The following is a 21,405-nucleotide window of genomic DNA, read 5'->3' as shown; positions in this document are numbered from 1 at the left end:
ACTACACGCTTCGAAGCGTGGAAGTGGAAAAAAACATAATTGGCATACAACTTTTCTGTTATACTTTGTGCATGGCATTTGATTAAAAACTCCATTATTTATGTCGCACAAAAAGAATAAACCCGTTTGGTCGACTTTCGGGAATAAATCTCCATTGGAAAGTTTAATTTTCTAAGTTTGCAAGAAAAATTAATTTGTATGTTAAACAACAAAGAAGTATGCAGCGCTGTCTAAAACTACCACTAACTGCAAATGATGAAGCATACGAAAATTACGAACAAAGCACGCTTTACTAGCTCATCGATTCTGAAAAATACAACTCTGCAAACAGAAATATAAGCAAATTTTGTTTTGAAGCCGGGAAAATTGTGGTTTTCTGCAGTATCCCAACAGAAAATCAGTTTGTTACATTATCTCGGGTTGCGTCTGACGTGTCGTTCCAGATGTCCGGCTGACCAATCAGAGACGTTTTGCGTCAAAACCCTTCCGCTTAGCTTTCCGACCTGCCTTTCCAGTGGAGTGGCTGGTGGGAACAGACAGAAGAGAAGCAAACACCACGTAGGAGAAGGAAGTAAAGGTACCAAGCGAGTTGTTTTCTCTGCTAAACATCTTCCAAATTATTTTTAATGTGTTAAGGAAATTTTTGAACGCTCATAAAACCCCTGTGGTCGGATACTTAGATGGTTCCAGTTAGCCACCTGCTACCGCTTAGCATGCTGTGTTTGAATGAGCATGAGTCTAGCTACCTCTACACGTTTTCACCAGGGCTAGCTGTGAAGAAATGATAACCTTTTTTAAAGAAATATTAATGTTTAGAGGTTTTCGGAAGACTTTACAAATAAAGGGCAGTATTTACGTGTGTGTCATGGTTTGATCTTCTCTTACCTCCTACAGATGCCTCCTAAAAAGACAGAAGCCCCAAAACAACCTCCATTAATTGGGCGATTTGGAACATCCCTGAAAATTGGCATTGTGGGGTTGCCTAATGTCGGGTAAATACCTGCAGGACTAATTCAAGTCTAATGTAAATATTTTTAATTACAAATTGCCTTAGTTACTTGGGTATTACTGCTGCTTTTCTGACTTTGTTGCAGGAAATCTACATTTTTTAATGTGCTCACCAAAAGCCAAGCTGCTGCAGATAATTTCCCGTTCTGCACCATTGATCCAAATGAGAGCAGGGTGCCAGTTCCCGATGAGCGCTTTGATTACCTGTGCCAGTACCACAAACCAGCCAGGTGTGTTACAGCTGTACAGCATGGTTGTCATCATAGCGAGCATCTGCAGTGCCTTTCAAAAGTAATCGTAGCTTTTGAATTTAACATTTTGACCCATCACAACAACACATTTTGGTGTGTTTTTGTAGATTTTATTTGATATGTTCAAAGTACTGGAAGGAAAAACATAAACAGTTTTCAAAAGAAAAACTGTTCTTTGCGAAATGGCTACTTTTTTGTCAGAGTAGAGGAAGAGTACTTTTGAACTGAAAAATATTACCACGGATTCAAAATTAGGTTTAACTGAACTGAACTTTGACTGGGCCGTTATAACACATGAACATGCTGTCTAAACCATCCCATGTTCTGGATGTTCTGGGTCATCCGTTAGTGATGTAGTGATGAAGATCACTGCTTTATATTCAAACGCTCAGGTGGCACTTAGTGGTGTCAGAACACATTCAAACATTTTAAAAGGAGTTTGCACAAAAAGCTTCAAAATGTCTGTGCGCTGCGCATCAACCATCCCCAGAAGATGTGCTGTGACTTCAGCTAAATGAAGCCACTTTAACTCCTTTAATTTTCACTTGGGAAACAAATTCTCAGTATCCTCTGACCAACTTGTCTTCTCACAACATGATGCTGCTACCTCCATGGGGGCGCTGTGATCAGGGTGATGTTTAGTGTTAGTTTTTTTGCCAAACATAATGCTTTGCATATAAATTGAAAATATCAACTTACCATTTTTCGATTATATAAAAAGACGGCAAATATAGCATGATAAATTATGGAAAAGTGGGGATGCTCCACTTAATGCACGGTCTTGCTGATTGATTTTCGTCTTTCTCTCCTCAGTAAGGTTCCTGCTTTCCTGAATGTGGTGGACATTGCTGGTCTGGTGAAGGGAGCTCATGCAGGGCAGGGTCTTGGAAATGCCTTTCTCTCTCATATCAGTGCCTGCGATGCCATTTTCCACATGACCCGTGAGTAGCCAGTTCAACGCCGTCATTGGCGATTTTTGAGACCATGCCGTAGCCAGTTACACATTTAAAGAGAAGAGAGTGAACTCTGATCTAAAAACCATTTGGATTTGTTTTGCTTTATGTATGTAAAAGACGCTTTGGTATGTTTAAGGTGCGTTCGATGACGAAGACATAACCCACGTGGAGGGCAACGTGGACCCAGTCAGAGACATTGAGATCATCCATGAGGAGCTGCGGCTAAAGGACGAGGAAATGATTGCTCCCATCATTGACAAGCTGGAGAAAACCGCAGTCAGAGGAGGAGACAAAAAACTAAAACCTGAATACGTAAGAAATGTGGACTGACGACATATCTGTCTCTGGATGACATTCAAGTTCTTATAGTTCTTCCACTCTCACTGACATGCTGATTTTACTTTCAGGATATCATACTGAAGGTAAAGAACTGGGTTGTGGAAGAGAAGAAACACGTCCGATTTTACCACGAATGGAACGACAAAGAGGTATTCACATGTGTGCATGCATGCACTTGCATCGAATTGCATCTATTTGTGACTTGCGATGCATTTCTCAGGGTTGAACTCCTCTTTGCAGATTGAGGTGCTGAACAAATACCTGTTTCTGACATCGAAGCCCATGATCTACCTGGTTAATCTCTCTGAGAAGGATTACATTAGAAAAAAAAACAAATGGTATTTCATTTTTGCTTTCTTCGCGTTTCATTAATTTACTTGTGTATTGCTCTGATCAAACACCGGCTTACGATTTAAGGTTGGCAAAAATCAAAGAGTGGGTAGACGCCCACGATCCTGGTGCCATGGTCATCCCGCTGAGTGGAGCGGTGGAGGCTAAACTTCAGGAGATGGAAGAGGAGGAGAGTACTAAATACTGCGAGGAACAGAAAACACAGAGGTCAGACTGATGACCGCCTCCAATAGGCTTTGAGGTTCAGTTTAAAAGTGTCACGTGAAATTGATTTGAACACAAGGTATTGCTTAAAATGATGTGTGCTGTGCATTTGTTTTCACCTCTTCTGATTGAGTACTTTGTAGAACCAGCTTTTGCCGCAATTACAGCTGCAGGGTTTTTTTTAGACATGTTTGTTGCAGCTTTGTTTCACCAAGGAATGAAATTTTCTAAATTTTTCTTTCCCTGAAACAAATTCTAGTCAGATTTGAATAGGGAGGATTTGTGAAAATTTTTTTTAAGCTTTCATGCAGATTGATTTGTTGGTTTAAACAACACCAATCCATTCTAGCTCTAGTTGTATTTCTACAGTCGTCGTCCTGCTGTGTTCAGGGAGTTCTCCTTCTTAAAGCAATTTTTAGTTTGACCAAAACGTTTGCACCTCTAGTGAGCACATCAGACTTGTCAGTGATGAGATGACAACGATAGTTATTTATTTTTGTCTTTGTCATTTTTAATCATAACATATACGTTTCTATGCTTTCAGTGTTCTGACCAAAATTATAAAGACAGGCTATGCAGGACTACAGCTGGAGTACTTCTTCACGGCGGGGCCGGATGAGGTCCGAGCATGGACCATCAGGGTGAGCGCTCTGATATACAGAATGTTACCTTGAACGTCTCATTTGATGACTTCTTTCTAAAAGGAAACTGAAAATGGTCCCAGTGTCCTTCCTTGTCCCATCTTCCCTTCGTCCCTGTGTCTTAATCCTTTTTGTGATCCCTTCCTTTCCTCCGTCTCTTACTCCATTTGTCTTGTGCTTTTCCTTTCTTCCTCGTTCCTTCCTCACATCTTCCTTCCTCTACATATTTTTTGTCTTTCTGTCATTCCTTCCTTGTCATTTTTTCTGTCCTTCTAATTCTTCTTTCCTCTTGTCTTTACTTTTCTTCACATCTTTATATCTTTTTTGTCATTCATTCTTGTTCTCTCATTTCACGCAGTAATACTGAGGTTCACCCATAAATTATGATGAACTGCAGTATTTTATGTCTTTAGCTTAAGAAAACAAAGGACTGAAAGCTTAGATAGGTGTGAAATTTTTAAGAGAAATGTTTAGAAATTGCAGAACCCTGAGGTGTTCAGCGAAAGTCAAAACAGTACAAAATTATGGTACGAGTTTTCTGGACGTGGTTTGAGATTTCCTTTTGCTGTTCTGCTCCGGCAGAAAGGAACCAAAGCTCCTCAGGCTGCAGGGAAGATCCACACGGACTTTGAGAAAGGCTTCATCATGGCTGAGGTGATGAAGTTCAATGACTTCAAAGAGGAGGGCAGTGAGAGTGCAGCCAAGGTGAGAGGAACGGCAAAGCAGATGAGTTCTTATCGAGAGTTGCTGCAGCGCATCTCTAACATGAACATGTTTTCTTTTTTTTTTGTCTCTTTGTTCTCAGGCTGCTGGGAAATACAGACAACTGGGCAGGAACTACGTTGTGGAGGACGGCGACATTATCTTTTTCAAATTCAACACACCCAATGCACCCAAAAAGAAATAAAGGGACAACATCATTGCCAGGGGATTATCTCAATTCAGTTCAGTTGGGCTCCAAAGAGCTGCGCTGTGGGCTGGTTTTCTAATTCTCCTTAAACATTGGGCACAGTTATCACAATCTCTTAACATAATACCAATCAAAGCATGCATCTACATTTCAAGTCAGTTACACAGATAACTTTCAAACAAGCTTGGACAAAGTTGAGCTATTTACATTATTCGTTAAAAAAGGGTAATTAAACTAAAATTACCTGGACCAGAATGCAATTTTGCATTTTCTTTCTTTTGTTCTTTTTTTAATTATTATTGTTGCTGCCAGTTTTGGGCTGTTTTTAACATGCAACAAGGCTCTTTTATTCAGATTTTCTTTATTGCTGTATAAACATTCAAATCACAGAAACTGAATATTTCTTCCTGCTTTTACTTTATCATCAGGTTTAGCAGCATTCCTGTGTTTCATTAGTTCACCAACTGGTAGATATTAATAGGACTTCTGGTTAGCTCTATTTTAAAAGCAGATTATCAAGTCTCCTCTTATTAATCTGTTCTGTATTATAGTCCTGGCAAGGTTTTGGTGACATGTTGCTTTCAGAAACCAAACCAAAACCTCAGTAACCCGTTTACGTAATAAAGGAGAATGAAAGCCATCGTTCGGTGCAGAACTGAGCTGTGAAGAGAAGAGACCGGCCTAACTAATGGTGGTGTGGACTGAACTCATGCTACATTATTTGCTTTTACTGACTTGCTCTGGCTCGGGTATTAAAAAAAACCCTTCGCCCTGTCTCCTTTATTGACAGTGTGTTTTTACGCATCTGCTGGAGTGTGCAGCTGCAGATTTACCTTGTACCACATTGTTAATGTCTTCATTGCCACATTAAAATTGTGCCCTAAAATGAAATATTGCCCTTATAAACATGCACATGTCAGTAAAAGAACAAAAAATCTCTCTCGCTTTTGTGTTTTTTTTCCACAACAGTGAAATTAACCCAAATGAAAGGAAAGAAGTTGCATTTCTGTTGAAACCGTCTCATTTAATGGCTCACAGGGTGAAGTGAAATTAGCTTATTAGTTTAAATTTTAACCTTAACTCTGGGAAGTTAAATATTCTTTTGCCTTAAACCATTGCTGCAATACGTAAATTATTTTTTACAACAAAAGGAGAAGAGGGAAGCTGACCAAAGATTGGGTCAAACCAGGAAAGCCAATTTGAAAATAATGTGCCCGTGTTGTCAGTCATGCATTTTAAAGTCCTGAAAATTTGATTCAAATTTTCATAATTTTACTCTCAAAATAAAATATAAAGTCATAAGAGATTCATAGTCCTAATTTTGAAGTATTAATTATGATTCAGGCGTATAAAAGTCACAATATAGTGTATTATGCAATTTTAAGTGTTCATTTAGATGTTAAATTGGTCAATTTTGATTTTCTGATCCATGTTTTTTTTACTTGATATAGTTATGTCCAAATCATAAGTTTTTTATAGACTTTTGAAATAACGATTGAGTAATCTCATAAATATGCTAATTCATACTTCTGACATGATGCATGTCATTTTTTCTTTATGTTGTAGAAATAGACATATATGATTTACAGAAATAAGAACTTAAAAGTTACTTGTTTGTTGGACATTCAAAAAATCAGGTAAGTACATTAATGCGTTAGTGCTAAAATGCGAAAAAAAGTGAATGTATCATTTGGATGCTCAAATGTTACTAACTCATTCAAAATGTGTCATTTGAATCATGCTAACAAATTAATCTGGAATCTGGGGGGGATAAAATTAACTTTAAATCTCGTGCACGTTAATTTAAGGCTGCGAGACTTGGAAAAAACTTTTTCCAAGGACAAAAGAAAACTGCTGACAATAGATTTAAATCCTCATAAAGTCATGGCTTAAACAAAACTAAGTATAAAGAAACAGGAAAACGTGGAGAAAGTTTATTTGATGGAGGAGTGCTTAGACACTGGGATTTAAAGTAACTTCGGGATTTCATCAACTACATTCCTTCTCTGGACTCGCTCGACAAACAGGAAACGTACATGTTACAAAAAAACGGATTGGCATTCTCGTCAGCCAATCACATTTTCTGACACTCCTGTGGAGCCAATCACTTCAAGGAAGAAGGGCGGGACGTCCTGAAATGTGATGCAAATTCGACGTCGAGCTTGTTTAGTCCCACCTTTTTGTGTTTCCCGCACCGTCAATCAAAATAGAAAAAAATCGACCCGAATTCAACGATCAACACTAGCCCGCCTTTGATAAAATAATCATGTTCGGAGTTTGGCTGGTTTGGTAATCTTCCATATGTACGCTATGACTGATACGTAAACGTTTAGCGCATCGAAACGGCAACTAATCGGTGAGTTTGGGAGAGCAGCAGCGGAGCGAGCTGCGTCTTTTTATCGTTAGCTCCTTCGCTAACTAGCTGGATATGGTCAGCTAACCGAGCTAGCTGACTACCTCTCGGAGTTGATAAAAGTAAAACTCGTTCTGGGCCCGAACCCTCCTGGAATCTACACCGCAAAATTGAATTTCGCAGACGGCGAACCGGAGAGTGGGGATGCTTTGCGGGCTTTTCTGGCAGGCAGGAGTTGAAGATTACAGACTTTTGCTCGGTTTCCCCCTCTCTCCCTGCTAGCGCCAGAGCAGTCTCTGAAACAAGGAGAAATGGCGTCCGCGGACGTGGACAGCAGTCAGAGCGAGTTCCTGCAAGCTGGCGGCGCAGGCGACACACAGGTATTCACCACACTTTCCACCTCTCTGCCGCCTCCCAATTCTGGTTGTGCTTTTTAGAAGCTTGAAGTTCACACGTTTTAAATTTTTGATGGCATGGGGTGAAAGCCGTACACTTCCTGTGTTCCCCTCAATAACGGCCACCCACTTTCCCCCTGTAAAACCCGCCCATAGTGGGTAGGACGCTGAAGTCAGTCACTTCCAGATAGCCGATGTACCTTAGGCTTTGGAGGATGCTGGGATGGTCTTATGTGTCAGGAGAAGCGTCTGTATTCGTAACAGTATCGTTCAGTTGTGTTGTAACAGCCACCCATCCCCCACCCGTTCCCTAGCCTGTTGTCGTCTGTCTCCTGACTCGGTTCTTCCCATCAGAGTAAATTCTGCATCAGCCATCACTCTTTGCGTTACTCCTTGTTTTTACACAGCAGAACACTCCTATGTTTCCATAAATGATTCACTGACCAAAGCCAGTGTTATTCCCTGCTTCTCTGATGTAATCTGACGAGTCTGTGTTTCATCACAAAATACTACTTGGTGGAGTAAAGAGTGTCTGAGAGTCTCTGCTACAGTGATAGATCCTGTCGTTTGAGTTAACAAAGATCACTACGCTCCCCCCCCCTCCCCCCTCTAAGGCACCTTTTATTGTGCATGGCAAAAATATTTACATTCCTTGAGCCGTTTCAGATTTTGTCATCACAGAGGTATGTGTATTTTGTACTAGGATTTTATGTTTGACTGATAGAGGTGGGGAAAAATATGTTTTTAAGTTTTATTACAAATAAACTCTACCAGAGTTGTACATCTAGAGACATTTTTGTGATTTTTTTCATCTTTGCAAAAGTATTTCAGGCTCTGCCAGGTTGCAAAGCAATTTCCCAGGCAGTTCCCTTTCATAGCATTCTTTTCGTGTCTCACTATGGGAACACCCTGGGCGTGATCTCATCAGAAGCTTCAATCACACTCCACCAGTCCTGATGGGCTGGGGATAAGTCTGTCAATGCCATGTCCCATCCCCTACCTATCTGACTGGCCCTGCACAAACAGATAATTCAGAATTCTCTTCTTGATACGAGCAGAAGTCCCGACTGGTTTTTCTCTCTTTTGTCTGCTTTCTTGGAGCGAAGCTTACGTGTTCATAGATACTAGTGCAAACTTGGTCGCCAGGCACTTTGTTCCAGACTGGTAGTGTATAATGGGAGAAAACTAGCGTTCAGTCTTTTGCAAAACAGCTGTTAGCTGTGAAAAATGTGCAGAGTAGAAATACGCTTCACTGTTTTTCACTCAAGTAGCAATGCTTCATTGGTAGCAATACCGGTAGAAGTAGCGATACTTAATTTAATCTATTGTTTCGCTATGATAACTACCAGCAGGGTAAGCCGCAACGCTCCAAGACACCTAGCCATATCAGGCAAGTCCAGGGTTGGGCAACTTCAGGCCTTGAGGGCCGGTCTCCTGCAACTTTTAGGTGCATCTCAACTTCAACACAACTGAGTCAAATAATGAGGTCGTTAGCAGGACTCTGGAGAACCTGACTGCACTTAGGAGCTGATTTAGCTGTTGGATTCAAGCGTGTTGGACCAGGGAGACATCTAAGAGTTTCAGGACACCGGCCCTCGAGGACCAGGATTGCCCACCCCTGGGCTAGCCAATTTAGCTGTCACCAGCTTCACTGTAGCTTCACAGAAATCGTTCCTACAATTAGCATGGACGCCGGATAGGCAGACGCTAAAGCAGACGAAAACCTGTGGGAGCATGCCCATGTGGAAATAAAATTTCAAGTTGGGACACTCACCAAATGTGTGTGATGTGCCTCGGCTTAAAGCCCAGTCAGCCCTCGAGTCACCGGAGGAGTGCTCACATTGTATCCGGTTCTCCCTCAAGGTGCTGCTTTGCTGTCTGGACCGTCAGTTGACACTGTCCGGAGATGACCCCAACCAGGCAGCAACTAACCAAGAAACGGCGGCTCAAGGACTGATACCGGTACCTGACACAGAGACAGGACCACGCTGGGGTGACATGCTTGACGGTGCTAACCCATTACCACTGGATATGAGCTGTCATAGCTTCACAGCTTGCCTGCGCAATTACCCCTTTGGAGGTGATGACAACGGAGACTTGGATTCAGTTTCTGAGCTTCTCATCACCGACGAAGATGAGGAACTGCCTCTGGGGCTCCCAGATCGGGTTGCAAAACCCACCCCTCCGGGCGTCTCTTTTTCGTCTGCCCTGGATGTGGACCTACATGACGTGTGTAAACGCGCCGCAGCAAAACTCAATATCCAGTGGCCCAAAGTTCAGGCTGAAGCAGCAAGGTCACGTTTCGATGGCAAAACGCTGTCAAAAGCCAAGAGAACGGGGAAGCAGTTCCTGCCTTTCTTCCCTGAGTTGCTGGAGGAATTTTCAGTTTCCTGGCGCAACAAACCATACAGGGAGAAGCACCCAGTGGCAGGTGGCTCAGTTCTAGACTGCGAGGGAATGGACGACCATGGTCTCTGGCAAATGCCTCGAGTCGAGCCACTGGTGGCAGCGCATCTTCACCCGAAAGCTTCGATCTCCTCGGATGAGTCGGCTCCATCCCTCCCCTCAGCAATGGACCGCTTCCAATCAAACCTGACAGAGAAATCCTACAAGGTGGCCGCTCTATCAGTCCGTGCCATGAACGCCTCTTCCATGCTGATGGCGTATCAGGCGGAGCTGGAGGAGGAGATGACTGCGTCACCGGACACTACACTGTGGGAAGAAGTGTGTGTCATTACTGATCACTGTCTTCATCTCCATAAAGTAGCAATCCAGGCTATGGGGAGAGCTATGGGACTCATGGTTCTACAGGAAAGGGCTAGATGGTTAAACTTAACCACGCTTTCCACCAGGGAAAAGGAGGACCTCCTCGATACCCCAATTTCTCCACATGGGTTGTTTGGTGCAGCTGTTGCATCTATGCAAAAGAGGTGTGAGGACAAGAAAAGGGACGATGAGGTTTTAAAGATATGTCTCCCAAGACGGGCGCCGGTGCACACAGCCACTGCTCCATCATCCCAGCACCAAACCTTCACCCAGGCTGCGGTGCACTTGCCTCCTACTTTCAGAATCCCTAACCTGCTGAAGACCCAGACGGCCTCCAATCCTCCTCCAGAAGGTGTTGCTGTTAACGGCTCGTGGCCAAAGAAACCTGAAGCCACTTACTTGGATCAGTTCCCACTCACATCCACTCAGAAGGTGAGGAGGAAGCGTTTGGCCTGACAGCCGTTTGGAAGAAAGAGAGCGAGCTGGGGCTATTCGCAGACACGACTCTGTTACAGAGCCCTTCCAGCAAAGTTTGGCGCATAAAGGAGGGAATTTTCAAGCTCGCTCGGCGTGCACGAAACAGGGACCGAGTTCAGTTTGGGATACCCTGCATTGGGTTCAGTTCATATCCCACACTGTTTTATGTCATCCAACGTTACCCTGTGCCAGGGGCGCAGTTAAAAATGTCGCAAAACAAACATGCCAATAAGAAAGGAGTTGGTTTATCGCTTCCTGATGGGAGCAAAGCCTCTCTGCATATGACCATGGAAAATCCCTGTGTGTGCGCAATGCAAGACGGGAAGTTTTGCAAACCAGCATCACAAGAGGGCGATCTTACTCAATGCAACACAGACTGGCCTGTCAACCCAATGTCACCAAGATCGACAAAATGGGCAAACTGCACAAACTCAGAGTAGATTTTAAGGACAATAAGCTGTGGATACCTGCAATAATTTGCTCTGCCACCTCCACACTTCAGAGGAGTGATTCAGTCACAGGCCAGACAAGAGGAAATATTGGAGGATTGATTGGGTTAGGATTGATCCCCCAGGAAAAACCTCAAAATGGTTTTTACTCCAGATGTTTTCTGGTCCCAAAGAAAGGTGGTCGAGGGATGCGTTCAATCTTAGACCTTCGGACTCTAAACGAGCATCTGAGAAAATACAAGTTCAGAATGCTGACACAGGTTTCTTTTTTGCACTTCCTGCGCCCAGGTTATTGGTTCACATCAATCGATCTCAAGGATGCATATTTTCACATCCCAAATTATCCACCACAAAGTAAATATCTAAGATTTGCATTTCAGGGAAAATGCTCCAAGTATGTCGTTCTTCATTTTGGCCTCTCCCTGGGGTGACCTTAATTCCTAATCCTGCTTTTTATTGATGCTGGGGTCATGTTCAGCGGAAAGATTCGAAAACTAAAAGACTTGGTGTCTTTTAGCACCCCACCTTTTTCGTCAGTGGAGCAGGAGCGTCTTCATGGACTTTGTCCATTACGGGCCCTACACACATATATGGGTAGGACCTAAATGCTGAGGAAAAGTGACCAGCTGTTTGTTTCTTGGGCAAAAGGTCACCTTGGGAAGCCTGGTGACCTTTGCACCAACATTGGATAGTTGGTGCAATTGCTTTAGCTTACACCTCTAAGGAAGAGCAGCCTCCTGAGGGCCTTCGTGCTCATTGTACACGAGGGCTGACCACCTCTTGGGCCCTCTTCAGAGGAGTATCCGTCAAGGAGATCTATGCCGCAGCAAACTGGACGTCTCCACATATCTTTGCTCGATTTTGTAAACTCGATGTCACAGCTCATTCAGTGCTCAGCTTGGCATCAGTAACACCAAGCACCCATCATTGACATATATTGTAAACAGTCAGTTTTGGGTCTGCATTGCAATCCGGGAGTCAGGATTTTCCTATAGTGAAACACGAAACGAATGCAGTGAAAGAGAACTATAGGTTACTTTTCTAACTCTGGTTCTCTGAGTAGCATGAGTGAGTGTCTCACCTAGCCGCCCTCCTTGCTCATTAGTAGCGAGGAAGAGGGTGTGAGTTTTTGAATGATCTTTCTGTGCAGGACCAGTCCTATATGGGGTGGGACATGCCCCCCCGGCACTGACAGACTTATCCCCAGCCAATCAGGGATGGTGGAGTGTAATTCAAGCTTCTGATGAGGTCTCATCCAGGGCGTTCCCATAGTGAAACACTCATTCATGCTACTCAGAAAACCGGGGTTACGAAAGTAACCTAAAGTTTCTCCATTCTCAGTTCAGGTCTAAACTTTGACTGGGCCATTTTGATACTCGTATGTTTTGATTAGACCATTTCAGTAGTAGCCCTTTGTGTTTGGGTTCACTCTCCCAGTGAAAGGTGAACCTTTACACTTGTGTTTTTCTTCAGGCTTTAACATGTTTTTCTTTCAACCTTTTCCTATGTTTTCTTTCACAATTTGTTTTCGAACCCAGGGGAAAGAATTTGCTTTTGGCTTCTTCTGACCAGATGTTCCTCCACATGTTTGCCGTGTTTCTAACATAACCTTCAGGTTTTTGTTGCCCTGTTCTTATATGGCTTGTATGCAACTAGAACAACTAATGGTTGTCTTGTTGATTCTCCCACCTGAGAGTTACTATGGGCCTCCTGGCTGCCTTTCTGATGAACCCTCTCCTTCTCCTGCCCGTTGGTATCAGAGGAGAAGCTATAATTTGGTAGCTGGTGGTTTAAAGTTGTGCCGCGCTCGATTCATCTGTGCTTTTTGAGATGTTCAAGGCTTGAGATATCATCTTGTAATCTAACGGTGCTTTAAACCTTTTCCACACCTTTATCCTAGACCTGTCTCTTGCTGTAATTGGTCATAATGGTGTTTGTTCGGTAATCTTGCCGTACAAACTTCTGAGGTCTTCACAGAACAAATGTATTCCCATTGAGATTAAATTGCACATAATAAACAGAGTGGCCTCTGCTTATTAAATAATAATTAATAATGCTTTCAAAGCAGTTTGACCTCAGTTTATAAATTTGAGCGTATTAGGGGGAAAGAGGGTGCAAACCACATATTTCAGATTTTTATTTGTAAAAAAGAAAACTATGTACCTTTTTTCACTATTTGTCACTTAAATTCTCACAATACAGTGATCCCTCGTTTTTCGCGGGGGTTGCGTTCTGAAAATAACCCTCGATAAGTGAAATCCGCAAGTAGTTACTTTTAGTTTTTACAATTATTATACAGCATAATTAAATACTCTACATTGAAACCAAAGAACAAGACCTGTTTTCAGGTCAGCGGATGTGCGTGTGCATCAATCGGGCCTTAATGTGATCCGGAGTCATGTCACTAAAGCGTCTCCTCCAACCTGCCCCGAGAGATTCACAGCTTTATCTACGGCAGAGCGATGGATCTCGTCAAGCAAGTCGGGTTTTGCACTGCCTCTGGCCACAGTTTTTTCCATCAGGCATTCAAAGTTTTCAGCTTTCATTTTCTGAATGGCCAATCTGTATTACTTATATTTAAATACCGTAACGTTATTGGCACACAGGTAGAGAAGGAGCTCAAAGACTGTTTAGCCAATCAGGATGCAGAACACAATGCACTGTGGGGGGAAAAAAAACGGCACAAAAAAATCTGCAAAGCAGCGAGACCGCGAAAGGTGAACCGCGTTATAGCGAGGGATCGCTGTACATGTATACATTTTTGTGATTGTGAAAAAGTTTAGGAGGTGAGAATATTTTTTTCAAGGCATTTTATGCTCCTTTTAGCTTAGGTTGTGAAATACAAATTACTATAATAGCTCTGCTGATGACGCATGACTTCGTATGTCTGTGGCAGCACATGACCTCTGCCACTGACATCCATGAGTGTTTGGGTCAGAATCTCCTCCAGCGTAATAAAGAAAACACACAGGTGGTTGTTTTTGGTCTAACAATGTGAGGCTGGAGATCAGGACTCGAGTAGTGCCAGGTGTTTTTATGGACTCAGACCCATTTTGTAACAATTTTAGGTCAATTACTGAATCAGACGACTAGCCAGTATGAGGCTTTCCTGTCAAAACAAGGCACAGAAAAACACGTGAACGCTTTTATTTATTAGTTTTAGGTTAGATTATTGATATAATGTCTTTGTGGGTTTCTGTAAATAATCGGTCAGGCAGCTGCAGGTCCTCTAAATTGCCACCACAAGAGTCTTGACCATCACCAGAAAACTAGATCATGTCTGACTAGTCTTTAAATCACTGCAGCGGCTTCCTGTTTGTATAAGAGTAGCTCTCAAAGTTAATTGGTGCATAAGTCACAGATGTTTGTGTGTTTAAATACAACAGATGGGCTCCTGGTCTTTAATGTGATCCTCTTCACTTTTGTTTATTTTGTAAAACATCCTACAAATCACTTTGAATGACTTTTTCTATGAATGTTGCTATAGGAAATGATCCTGCCTTGCCTTTTAAGGCGAGATTACCGTCTCTTTGCTAATATGAGTGTTTGTTTCTTCTCCCAGACAACAGACATGTCGGCTATTCAGCTGACTGGCTCAGACCGGTGGGAGGTGTTGACCCCCGTCTCGGCTGCAAAGGAAGACCAAGGCGTCGTCCACATTCCAAACTCGGGGATTGTCACGTCTAACGGGCAGTATGTGCTTCCAATCGGGAGTCTTCCGAGCCAGCCCATTTACGTTACAGCGTCTGGGAGCGAGGCCACAGCTAATGGAGTGTCAGGCATTCAATATCAGGTAACAGCGGTGACAGGAATGCATCGATAACATTTTGTCCAGGCAGCGATCATTTACACGGTTGTCGACCTGTGCTTGTAGGTCATTCCCCAAATCCAAAACGCCGACGGGACACTCACGGGATTCCCCACACAAGGACTGGACGACGGTACAGGCCAGATTCAACTCCTCCAAGATGGCAGCCAGAGCAATATTGGAATCAGCTGCTCCACGACAGCAGCCACAGACCTCCTCACGCAGGCAGGCCAGGTTCAGTCCATCCAGGGCGTCTCGTTGGCCGGCGGTTCGGCGTACGCCGGCACCGTGCCTGTAGGGCTTCCCGGCAACATCACGTTCGTCCCTATAAACAGCGTGGATCTGGAGTCGCTAGGGTTGACGGGGGCACAGACGGTACCGATTGCCACTGGGGTAACACCCGAGGGCCAGCTGATTATGAGCAGCCAGCCGCTAGAGAACCAGAGCCAGAACTGCAGCAGCAAGCAGTCTATGGTGACTGTGAGTGACCCCAACACCAACCAAGAGATCTACGTGCCAACCACTTCCTCCTCTTCCAACGCCTCCCAGCTCCCGGCGACCATCGACGGCACAGGGGTTCTCACGCAGGCCACAGCTGTGTCTGCGGGGGTGGCCGACCCCTCTTCCACGGAGAACTTCAACTCCCACAACCACCTACAGCAAATGCAGGTCAGTATTTCCCAGGGATGCAGCTGTTGTTGAAGTGTGGATGTTAGATGGGCGCATCCTTAAAAATACTTGCGTTCGTGGTGCCACAGTAATTACAGCGGCCCTCTTCCTGTTGGATTACTGTCTAATAAAGGTCTAAAAAAAAATTTTTTTAAAGTCTTAAACTGATGCATGTGAAATTAAGACCTTAAAATGTCTTAAATTCGTTTAAAAAAATGTAAGTTGTCCTTAAATATGTTAATCACGGGTCTTAAATCTTGTTGTGCCAGAGCAATTTACTCACATGTTCTATGAAGTTTATTTTTCTTGTGAGACTTTTCTGTCAGGCAAAAGTGAGAGCCACTCGCAAACATCTTCATTTTGTCCTGTGACTTGAGGCTACTGAGGCTGCCACTAACTAGCTGTTAATAAATCCTTGCTAGTTAGCTAAGTGTAAATTATTGCTGATTGGCTGGATGATGTTCATCTTTGCCATGTCTCACTTCTATTCCCAACCTGTATGTTGCTATGGACATTCTAGACAAACAAGCTTGCCAGTGCAATAGATGGTGGCAAAAATGACCTTTCTGAGTCATTTTTTCTTTTGTTCATTTCCATCATGATACAAGTCTTAAATATCATTCATAAAGGTCTTAAAAATGCCTTAAGTCTTAAATTTGAGTTGGTGAAACCCGTTCCTACCACCTCGGTAACCCCGTTCCTTTTGTGAAGGGCTCGTCCTCCAACGCCACCACCATCTCCCAGCCCATCCTGCTGTCGGGGGACGCTCAGGCCCAGGTGGCGCAGGTAGCCCAGGTGGCCCAGGGCCAGGACCTGTCTGGAGCCGGTCAGACTCTGCAGAGTGTGCAGCTGGTCAACCCAGGTACCTTCCTCATCCAGGCCCAGACCGTCACCGCCACGGGCCAGATCCAGTGGCAGACCTTCCAGGTAGCGCCGCGCTGCTTCATTGTGAGCTTATTCCTCCACAATCTGACAGAATTTGAATTAATTCAGTTTTTTTTTTTTGTTTCTCTTCCTGCCTTCCAGGTTCAAGGTGTCCAGTCGCTCCAGGGGCTCCAGTTGCCCCAGGGTCAGGGTCAGACCCAGCAGCTGACTCTTGCCCCAGTCCAGACCCTTCCCTTGGGCCAGACCGGCCAGGTCAGCCTCCCCAACCTCCAGACTGTCACAGTTAACTCCGTAACACAAACTGGAGTCCAGTACACACAGGGAGACGACGCCAGGAGTCCGGCTGGTAAAGCTTCAGACACGATGACCTTACCTTCCTCACTGCGGGGCTTTACAGTCGGACTCCGTAACCTGTCTGCTGTCTGCCTGCGTTCTTCCTGCTTCAGGGATTCAGATCAAAGAAGAGCCGGACTCGGAGGAGTGGCAGCTCAGCGGGGACTCCACACTGAACCCCAGCGACCTGAACAACCTGCGGGTCCCCATGGGAGACGAGGACATGGACACGGCGGGCGGGGACGGCAAACGGCTCCGCAGGGTGGCCTGCACCTGCCCCAACTGCAAGGAGTCAGGAGGAAGGTGGGCGTCTGATGAAACCGCTCTCCGCTCGCAGGGTTCCCACACAGTCTGCAGACATGATGCCTTATCCAACTCATCTTTCATCTGTCCCTCCTTGGTCATGTCCTTCGTTTTCTCTTCTTTGTGTCCAACATTTCTACCTTCTGTCCTTCCTTACTCCGTCATGTTCTTCTGTATTCTCATTTCTTTCTTGTGCCTTACTTATTAACGTAGACTTCTTTCTTTTGTTTTAGTCAATCTTTTCTAAGTTAATCTCTTGTACCTTTCTTTTCCCTTTAGTCTTTCCTCCGTTATGTCGTACCCCTCTCCCTTTCAATTTCCTTCCTTCTACCTTTTTGTGTTCTACCTGACTTTCCTTGTCCTCTCACCTTTTCTTTTGATTTTTCTCCACTATTCTTTTATCTCTTTGTTTTTAAGCCTGTAATCTTTACGGGAGAAGCCGGGAGAACTCTGGAAAGTTTCGTCTGGGCCCTTTTTAGATGAAAACTTGGCATCACCCCTCTCCATTCAGACCCTTTTTACTGACTCAGTTGTCTGCCTCTCAGGGGCTCCGGCGTGGGAAAGAAGAAGCAGCACATCTGCCACATCGCCGGCTGCGGGAAGGTCTACGGGAAAACGTCTCACCTGAGAGCTCACCTGCGCTGGCACAGCGGAGAGAGGCCCTTCGTTTGCAACTGGATGTACTGCGGGAAGAGGTTCACCAGGAGCGACGAGCTTCAAAGACACAGGAGGACACATACAGGCGAGTCCCTACAGCGCCCTCTGCTGGTTCCCTCAGGTGTTAGACTGGCTGGGGTTGGGAGAGACCAGCCTCTGCTTGTCTAGATGTCTGTGGTGCATTCATGGACCTTATCTGCACCGCAGGAGGTTTCATAAACAAAGCTTTTTATAATCACATTTTGAGCGCTGTGGTTTTGAACGGTAACAAAAAAAAAATAAAGGCTGCCGTACATTTCTTTTTTTTTTTTTTTTTGCCCAACAATTTATAAAACCATGTGAGAAAGAAAGAAGTAAAAAAAATAGTTTTAAATGTAATTTCTATAGAATTAGAGGGTTAGGAAAACATTTTTTACATTGAAAATGAGGAGGAACGACTCTGAAATGAATCGGATGATATTATAAGCAGAACATATCAACAATGTATGAACTATTAGTGCAGAGATTCTACAGCAGGAATCGTATTTTCTCCTCTGTAGATGTATTTTAATCCTACCACTTTTACTGCCCTCTAGTGGTAGCAACCGCACATTACACTGTTCAGGACAAGCAAGTTTACTGAATAAGATCAAATAAAACAAACTGAATAAGATCAAACACGTTGTTTAACTACATAAGAAAAGATTTGTGAGAAAATTTAACATTTAGACCTTGTTGCAGCTTTATTATGGAAGAGTGCCGTTTTATAAATATCCAAGGATATTAGAATGACGAGAACCTTTATTTAAATATATATAAACAGATTTACGTTAATAAGTAGGCATGGGTCAGTATGATGTGTATTTATGTTTGAAACTTGTGTAAATGTGCTGTAGTTTTACAGTATTAATAAAAATAAATAAATTAACGGAGTATATTGCATCATTTAGCTGTTTAGAAAGTAATCAATTCTACTCCAAACGTTTTGATTACTGGTTTAATATTAACTGGCATTTATGTTTTAATTCTGCTGTATGGAATAAACACTTGCCGATTTTAGCAGTAGTTGGTTGTTTTGTAGAGTTTATCTTTTGGTAGATCCAGGCTGCAAAAAATATCATCTGATGATGATCTTTGTGAATTAGTCTGGCTGTCATCGCTACTTTAATTAGATTTGGGCTTTTTCTGAGTTTTTGCACCATGCTTGTTTGTGCGTTTAGGGATTTTGAATTATTTCCAGGAAATGTAGCGACTGTCCAGCCAGATTGTCTGGGAGTCTAAACACTGCGAGCTGCTTCAAGGCTGAGCTACAAATACTTGATTTTCTTTTTGTGTTGTTGACCTTATTTGTTACATTTGCCCGTTTTTCTGGGGAACGCTTGAGCGCAACAACAGGAAACGGTCCAGAGATGGAGATTGTTTTGGTCATAGACTTGTTTTGAAAATTGCACATTGTTTACAGCTTTTAGCCTCTCTGGGTTTTCTGATGGGGTTTTTTTTTTTTTCTAAAAATATTTGGCAGCATTTGGTTTAAATATTATTGATTGGACGCCATGAGGAAAAGGAGTAGACTTGGTTTGTTGCTGATGTGAAGCTTCAACCTAGTTTCTGAAGACTTTGTAGAAACTTCATCATGACACTGAATACTCAATTTAATACAATTTTTTGTTTGCCAGTTTTGCTCCCTGCTTCCTTTGACATAAAAATACTTGAGTTATCACTACAATTTTTTTTTCTGCTGCACTAGAAGTATTCATGAATTTGATAATAAAAATGATAATAAAAAAAATAATAAATTAACCAGTTTTGTATATGAAAAATGTCTCCATCTAGTGGGCGAAACAACAAAATATGATTTTCTGTTCGGATTTTAGCACCAGTCTCCCTGAAGCATAAATTAAGTTTATGCTTCAGGGAGCATAAACTCCCTGAAGCAAATTTTTAAATGCAATTCTGTAATTTAAAAATGCAGCTTGAATTTAGTCAATAGTTAAATAATGCTTTGGGTATGTGAAAGCCTCCTAGATAAAAAAAAAAAAAAAAAAGAATAAAACAAAAAGTTAAATTCAACCCAAAATACGCAACACAACATGCACGCCGACCCAGGAGAGTTATTTTTATTTATTTATTTTTTTCCCAAGACTAATTTGAACAAATGGTGTGTGTGTGTGTGTGTGTGTTTAGGAGAGAAGAAGTTTGTGTGCTCCGAATGCTCCAAGAGGTTCATGCGCAGCGACCACCTGGCCAAGCACATAAAGACTCATCAGAACAAAAAGGGCGGCGTGCCCACCTCCACCTCTCCACCCACCACCGACGCCGTCATCACCACGGACGGAACCACGCTCATCCTCCAGACCGCCACCGCCCACGACCTTGTAGCCAATCAGGAGATCCCTCTGCAGCTGGTCACCGTGGCGCCCGGTGAGGTCATGGAGTGAGGGACGGGAAGGAGGGAGGGGCTTCTCTGACAACAGGCCAATCACAGGGACCTCTTGAGCTTTTTCTCTTCCCCACTTCTTTTTTTTTTTAAACATATGAATATATACGTAAATATATATGACAAATATATATATTTTAAGTGAAATTTATCTTGACTTTATGTTTGTTTTTTGCAGTCTTTTTTATAGGGGGGCAAAAAAAGAAAACATTAAAATGTGGTTGCTATGTACACGTGTAAACACACACACACACACACATGAATTAACACTCAAGAACACAACGTGAAATGCCTTACTTTGTATGATACTCTTGTATAAAATGCTGGAGGTGCATGTTTTTTAAGCAATGGAGATGATGTGACTGTAATGGACTTTAATGTTGGAGGAGGAAGGAGAAGGAAGTCCAGAACCCCCCACCCCCCTCTCTCTTTCTCTCCCTCTCTCTGGGATGATCAAGGAATTTTCGTTTCTTCTTCTCGCGGTAGGAGGGTTTCGGCGCTCCGTTTGAAGCCCAGGTATAAACTGTTGAGCTGCTCCCGTCTGGACCGGACGGCTGGTTTTAAAGGAACAGTTCAACATCAACACTGGAAATGAGCGCGGAGCTTTAAAACGTCGTCCTCCTTCCACTTCAGTTCGCGTTTTCCAGTGTTCATGTTGAACATTTTTGACCCTCTCACACTTGGCCCACGTGAAACATGAGTTGGCTTTTACACTTTTTAAAAAAAATTTTTATTATTTGCACGCGTCAGTTGTCTCCCAACAGAGCGGCGACGCTGAAAACGGAGCGCAGGTCAGAGGAGACGTTCGAACGACCCGGAACAGAGAGAGCAGTGTCTGGTCAGCTCGAGCTAAACGTCCTGTTTGTCCTCCGCAGCACACCGTCCTCTGTGCTTTTCCACATATTACAGAAAAGAAACGCCTCTCAATTTTTTTTTGTTTTGTTTTGTTCTTTTTCTGTTGTAAATTGATCTTGTATTGCAGTCTCTTTACTAATCCGGGTGTTATCTAAAGCAGAGCCCTCATGACGACGATCATAGCTTGTGAAGGAGAAATGTTGCCATGTGAGGAAGTGGGGGGAGGGGCGATGATAAGCAGCAGGTTTGTCATCTGGCGTTTCGGCTTCGGCATCATGTGGAACGACTTTTCGCAATAACTGCTCCCGACGCCAACTCTGGCCAGATGTCGTTCGAAAAGGAAAGACAACAAAACAAACAAAAAAAAAAAAACAATCAC

At 43.3% G+C, this 21,405-nt stretch overlaps 2 protein-coding genes across 2 annotated transcripts; both read left to right on the top strand.

Moving 5' to 3' along the window:
* The first annotated feature begins 386 nt into the window (after positions 1-386).
* On the top strand, positions 387-5,597 carry LOC103458728 (obg-like ATPase 1). Its single transcript, XM_008399728.3, has 11 exons — positions 387-577; positions 895-992; positions 1,095-1,238; positions 2,073-2,200; positions 2,352-2,527; positions 2,623-2,703; positions 2,795-2,892; positions 2,972-3,112; positions 3,654-3,750; positions 4,333-4,455; positions 4,556-5,597. Exons 2-11 carry the CDS (start codon positions 895-897, stop codon positions 4,655-4,657), a joined length of 1,188 nt encoding a protein of 395 aa, XP_008397950.1. The 5' UTR covers positions 387-577; the 3' UTR covers positions 4,658-5,597.
* Positions 5,598-6,824: 1,227 nt separating this feature from the next.
* Positions 6,825-21,401, top strand: LOC103458727 (transcription factor Sp3-like). Its single transcript, XM_008399727.3, has 8 exons — positions 6,825-7,393; positions 14,663-14,893; positions 14,975-15,577; positions 16,289-16,504; positions 16,604-16,808; positions 16,909-17,098; positions 17,644-17,840; positions 19,919-21,401. Exons 1-8 carry the CDS (start codon positions 7,325-7,327, stop codon positions 20,170-20,172), a joined length of 1,965 nt encoding a protein of 654 aa, XP_008397949.1. The 5' UTR covers positions 6,825-7,324; the 3' UTR covers positions 20,173-21,401.
* The last annotated feature ends 4 nt before the right edge of the window (positions 21,402-21,405 follow it).

Source organism: Poecilia reticulata, chromosome 22 (assembly GCF_904066995.2).
Source record: "Poecilia reticulata chromosome 22, P_reticulata-male-v2, whole genome shotgun sequence".
NCBI classification, from domain to species: Eukaryota; Metazoa; Chordata; class Actinopteri; order Cyprinodontiformes; family Poeciliidae; genus Poecilia; species Poecilia reticulata.
The sequence above is the reverse complement of the archived record's forward strand: the minus strand, read 5'-3'. Positions and strand labels throughout refer to the sequence as shown.